The sequence below is a fragment of the Lynx canadensis genome, chromosome D1 (genome assembly GCF_007474595.2).
Source record: "Lynx canadensis isolate LIC74 chromosome D1, mLynCan4.pri.v2, whole genome shotgun sequence".
Taxonomy (NCBI): domain Eukaryota; kingdom Metazoa; phylum Chordata; class Mammalia; order Carnivora; family Felidae; genus Lynx; species Lynx canadensis.
Genome location: NC_044312.2, coordinates 57412422 through 57418421, shown reverse-complemented (window position 1 = coordinate 57418421; position 6000 = coordinate 57412422). Strand labels below are relative to the sequence as shown.

The window sequence follows — 6000 nt, the reverse complement described above, 5'->3', positions numbered from 1 at the left end:
ATCAAGGTAGTGCAGGATAAATGTAATTACTTCATAAAGTTTAACATCGCTCAGAATTTCCAAATCCCCTCAGTCCTCAACTTCACCAGGTTCGATAAGAGGAAATTGCAAAAACTGGAGGGCGAGGCTGAGGACGACATAGAAGGTAGCTAATAAATATTAATGAGGTTTCGCCTCCCGCCAATCGGGCCCGGGGAGAACCTTCTCCCGGCTCGTTGGAGCCCCGCCCCCTCATAAATATGTAGCCGGTACCGCCCGCCGCGCACTGCCCCGCCCTCTACTCTTCTCCCTCGCAACGGACTCTCCCTTCAAACGGGAAACAAGATGGCGGCGGCAGGTCCGAGTACTCGGGCCTCTTCCGCGGCGGCAGCGGCAGCTCTGAGTCGGCGGGGCCGACGGGGCCGCTGTGACGAGATGGCGGCAGCCAAGACTGGGGCCCCGGGCGCGGCCTCTGGTCCCCCGTTGCTGGTGTTGCCGCCGCCGCTGCTGCAACCGCCGCCACCGCCGCGGCCGGAGGAGTCGGGCTGCGCCGGGTGTCTGGAGACCCTGGGCGAAGCTGCGGCCCTGCCGTGCGGCCACTCGCTGTGCCGAGGCTGCGCCCAGCGCGCCGCCGACGCAGCGGGCCCCGGTTGCCCGCGCTGCCGTGCCCGCGGCCCGGGTTGGGCCCGCCGTCGGGCCCGCGACGACGGCCAGGCCGACGCGGAGGTGCAGAGCGAGCGCGCCCGCCGCGGCCAGCCGGAGCGCTGCCGCCAGCGCCGGGACGGGGGCGCGGCCGCCGCGGGGTCCAGGCCGGAGCAGGAGCCGCGCGCCGCGGCCACGGAGCCAGGTGGAGCTTTCCCTCCTCCCTTTGGGGGTCTGGAGCGAGGCCGAGCGCGCCCGGCCTGGCCTGGTTGGGGGGGTGGAGGGTCCCAGGCCGTGCTCGAGCGGCTGTGTAGAGTTCGCGTGGGGTTGGAACTGGGCTCTGTCCAGACGCATCTGTTTCTGAATTTTGAACTTCAGAATGAAGTACGGGCACGATGGATTTGGAGGGGCAGTGAGGGGATCTCGCGCCTTACGGAAGTTAGAAGTTTGGAGGGAAACAGCATTCTTGGAACAAGTTAGGGCCAGGTTGGAATGGTGTGTGGGAGAAGGGTTCCTAACTTTGCAGGAGCCCTGGAGGATCAGAGAAGTGCTTGGTTTCGTGTTGGGTGAAGAGCTTGGGGTCGAACTGCGTGTAGAGAAGTGGCTCCTGGGCCTAAATGGATTAGTGAGAGGTATGGAGTATCCGGAGTTAAGGGGGCGGGTTGAATTTGAGGATGTGAAGAGAGCTTTTCAGACTAGAGTGTGGAGTGGGTTGAGAGAATGAACTCACAAGCGCAATTTTCACAAAATCTTGACAGAGCCTCGCACATCGGGGTTATTTATATTTATAATTAATAACTCCAAAAATGAATAAGCTGTCCAGTAGTGCTCGACAAAAAAAAAAAAACAAAAAACAAAAAAAAACCACAAAACAACAACAAAACTGGGTGGGGGTTAAGTTTCGTAAATGGAGATTGGTTGGCAGGGGCTGCTTCTGTCTCCATGGCTGTGTAGGTTTCCTGCTATCGTCCTGGTAGTTAAAAGTTGCGGGACTGTTGCTTTCAACTTCTTTGCCTTTCGATACCTCCCACAGCCTGCCCCTCTGGTGCTGAGCTTGACGTTGAAAGTGCCCTGTAAAAACACAAAACAGAACGGTGTGTAACTTAGGACTCCGAGACACATCCAGTCAACACAACATCTATGTTCTTTGATAAAAAAATGCTTACCTAGGAGGAGATTTCCAAGAAACATAATTAGGAAAGGCCAGATATTTGCACCTTTTGTGTTGGGAATTCTGCCATTTTTTTTTTTTTTTTTCAGTAGGGAAAAGGAAGCGTTGCTTGTGTATGAAAGTGCAGTCTCTAGAAACTACAGTTTCCGGAATGCAGTTCTGTTTTGATTAAAGCAGACACCTGCCACTGTCCTAGGATACCTTCCTTTTATTTCTTTGTCTTACTTGGCTATATTCCTTATTTTTCCTTTTAAGTTTCACAACATCCTTATGAGAGAGGTACTTTTATTTCCATTTTAGAGATGAAATTGAGGCCCAGAGAGGTTAAGTAACTTGCGGAAGGGTGAACCCCAATTCTATCTGATCCTTGTTCAGAGTAGGTGAGAAGGCCTCCCCAAACGTCATCTAATTTGTGGGTGCTGAGTGATGATCTCATATGCTCTTTAGTTTGCTTCAAGTTCTGAGATTATGGTAAAAATTTCTCTGGTCTTCCTACTAGTACTATTGATTATATGGTCAAATAAGATAGAGATGTCTGTTCTCATTTATAAAGTCTGGACTCCTCTGTGAAATATCAGTTCTGGACTTTGATTCATGAGAAGGAGTATGGCTTGATAATTTGTGCAAACTTTTTCTGATGAAGAAATTTGTCATAAAGTGTATCAGTGATTAAGGAAAATTATATAAAATGAGATTCCAAATTAGGATCTATTGAATTACTGAGTATCCACCAATTACTTATATGTTTATATGAGGACTGTGATGAAAAATATTTTTCCTTAAGTATTCTTGTCGGATCATTGAGTGTATATAATTACAGGCTTATTAAGTCAAATCATTATAGGAGAATATTGCTGAACAGGGTTTGCGAATTATCTTCTAGCTTCAGTGGGTTGTCTGGACTTGTTAGAGTTATATACAATTTTTTAATTTAGAATTTTAATATGCCGTGCATTCACATAATCCAAACACAAATGTAAGAAAGTGTACAATGGAAAGGTTCCTCCTATCCCTTTACTCATTTCCCACTGCCACCAAAGATTCTCATTCTTCCACAGTTTCTTTATGCTTCTACATAAAAATTCAAATATATTTATTTTAGTTTTTGATCTTTTTACACAAAAGGTTGTATATTGTATACATTGTTCTGTAACTTGCTTTTTTCCATATAAAGATACATGATGGAAAGCTTTTCATATCAGTATATAGAAGGTTTCTTTATTCTGCTTACAGCTGCAAGGAATTTCATTGAATGGCTATAACAATTAACTGTCTATTGGTAGACATTTAGGTTGTTTCCAATCTTTTGCTATTATAAAAAGTCAGTTATAAAATTGTTATATACATGTGTATGTGCATTCATATGGAGAGGTCACCTGTAGCTTTCACCAGATTCTCAAAGGGATGCAGAAAGAAAGCTAGGAACCATTGTTTTAACCCAGGTCTCTCATTCTACAGAAGAGAGAACTGAGGCCCAGAAGAGAGTAGAAAGTGACCAGCTAATGGTCATCATGAGTTAGTAGCAGATAAACAAGGACCAAAACAATAACCCATAAATAAGGGCTAAAACATAGCTTAATTCACAGTTAAATGCTCATGATGACTTGTAATAGAGAAAACTAAAAATACCAGTTTTATAAAAACTTACATTGTGTTTTTGAGTGGGAAACAGCAACAGAACTAGCAATTTTAGGTATATTCAGAAGTATATTGCTTAGCAGTTTTTTTGGGGCATAGTTAGGTTAATTGATAAAAAGAAAGGTCAGAATTCCTTTTTAATACGGGAAATTAAATTTTGTAGTAAATGCACTGGTGCTTAAGTGAAATTCTTATATATATATATATATATATATATATATATATATATATTTTAATTTTGTTGAAGCCCCATGGCTCTTTTGGAATTGAATTGTCTATAATAAGTATAAGAGTTTGTGCTTGTCGAAAATTTTGGTTGTGTTGGTGACATTTTTGTTTTTTACCAGTTTCCTGACAAGCTTTAAAATTCAGAACCTTAAGGACTCCTGTATAACATGTTTTGTTTTATTCTTCTATGCCTTGTCAGTTTGCTTTTGGATATAGCAAAATGTTGCACAGTTGACTTGTGCAACATTGTGTGAAGTCTACTTCAACTTTATGTTCCTTGAGGTTATAGCTCATCGCATATATTGACATAGTATTTGAACCATTTTGAGCAATATTCACAAGTATGTAATGAATGTTTGTGCTGGGCCAGGCACTGTTCTAGGTTCTTGGGAGACCTTAGTGAATGAAATGTTCAAAGATTTCTTCTTCTTGGAGCTTATATACTAAATTTAGAGGCAGTCTTGGTCCATTGATTAAAAATAAAAACTGTAGCACATGGGCATATATAGGTGCTTTTGCAACTGCATTTGACCCTTGAACAACAGGGGTTTGAACTGTGTGGGTTCCACTTATACATGGATTTTTTCAATGAATACATTACAGTGCTGTAAATGTATTTTCTCTTTCTTATGATTTTCCTAACATTTTCTTTTTTCTAGCTTAGTTTATTGTAAGAATAGAGTATATAATGCATATAACATACAAAATATGTGTTAATCAGCAGTTTATATTATTAGTAAAGCATCCGGTCAACAAAGGGCTACAAGTCAAGTTTTTGGAAAGTCAGTAGTTACCGTAGATTTTCAACAGTGCTGAGGGTCGGTGCCCCTAACCCCTGTGTTGTTCAATGGTCATCTGTATATACAACAGCAATACTTAAGTCTCATTGATAATAATTAATGAATCTTAAGAATTAATTTAGTCTTTTGATATGAAATCAAGAGTGACCATTCTAAATTATACTGCTTCTGAAATTGAAACCAAGACCTTTTTAGCATAATTCTTTTTCTTCTACCCTGGGTAATAATTGAAGAGAAAAGCTACACAAAGGCCAATGAGTCCTTTTTATTTTTTTTATTTTTTTATTTTTTGGAGAGAGATAGAGAACACGAGTCGGGGAGAGGGGCAGATGGACAGAGAGAGAGAATTCTGACACAGGTCTTGATCCCACAACCCTGCGATCATGACCTAAGCCAAAATCAAGAGTTAGACTCTCAACTGACTAAGCCACCCAGGAGCCCCACCAATGAATCTTTTAAATTGGCAGTTAAAACTTAAAAAAAATTTTTTAGTGTTAAAAGCGCGTTTCAAAAATTCAATAGTACCTCATTTATCCCATCCCTTTCATCACCCCTCAACCTCCCTGTTCACTTAGGGTTAACATTATACATTTAAAAAAAATCCTCTTTCTGTGACAAACAAGTCGTTCTGGTTTATTACTCAGTTGGCAGACAATGTTTGCTATGTGTGCGACCTAAATTGCATTTAGGACTAATGAATAATGAAATCATGTGATTGTAGTGTAAAAGGATAAGAATTTCCCTCAACTGTAGGGATTTGTTGTAAAATGTATAAAATGACTCAACTTTTTATCCTTAATGACACGTACACATATTCCAGAATTTGAGAGTGTCCTTATGTGTTCTAATACAGGAAACAATTCAGAATGAGATTACCTCGCCAACTAAACACTAATTACCATTAAAGGAATATCTGTATCCTATAGAATTCAGGGTTGAGCCTCAAGAATTTAGGAGGTATTTGGTTTTCTTCTTATCCACTTCCAAACTTCCAGTTAATCCGGACAATTGCCTACCCTTGAATTCATTTATATCTGAGGGGTTTTTTTGCTTTTTTGTTTTGTTTTGTTTTGTTTTGTTTTTGAGTGTAGAATACGGGATATGTTTGTCAAATGTCATCCCACTAATTCAATGAGCATTTTGGGGGCACATGCTCTGTAAGATAATACAGTAAAAAAGGGGAATAAGACATGGTCCCTGTTCTTTAAAATTCCACAGTCTGGTTGGAGAAACACCTTATCAAAAATATTACAGAGTAGTAAGTGAGGTAAATGCATAAAGCCAACAGAGTATAGGAATGGGATAACTAAGCATCTGGAGGAGAGCTGAGGAATTTGAGCTCTATGCTGAAAAGGTAGGAATTTACCAGGTGAGAGAGGAGGGGATGGCCATTCCAGGCAGAAGAACCTACATGCACAAAGGCATGAAGTCTCTTGGCATATTCAGGGACTGACAGGAAGTTAAATATGGATGGAATGTGGGACTGAAGTGGGAAAGAAGAGAAGGGACTGGGGAAGTTAGATCACAAAGGGCATGGTATGT

The 6000-nt window shown here is 41.7% G+C and overlaps 1 protein-coding gene across 5 annotated transcripts in view; it reads left to right on the top strand.

Annotated features, from left to right (window-relative positions):
- The first annotated feature begins 304 nt into the window (after window positions 1-304).
- RNF169 (ring finger protein 169) overlaps window positions 305-6000 on the top strand; it is a 109723-nt gene continuing 104027 nt past the window's right edge. For all 5 annotated transcript variants that reach the window (XM_030332172.1, XM_030332171.1, XM_030332168.1 and 2 more), the window contains exon 1: window positions 305-826. In XM_030332172.1, coding sequence (XP_030188032.1) covers window positions 325-826 — 502 coding nt within the window. In that variant the 5' untranslated portion in view covers window positions 305-324. The remainder of the gene's footprint in view (window positions 827-6000) is intronic.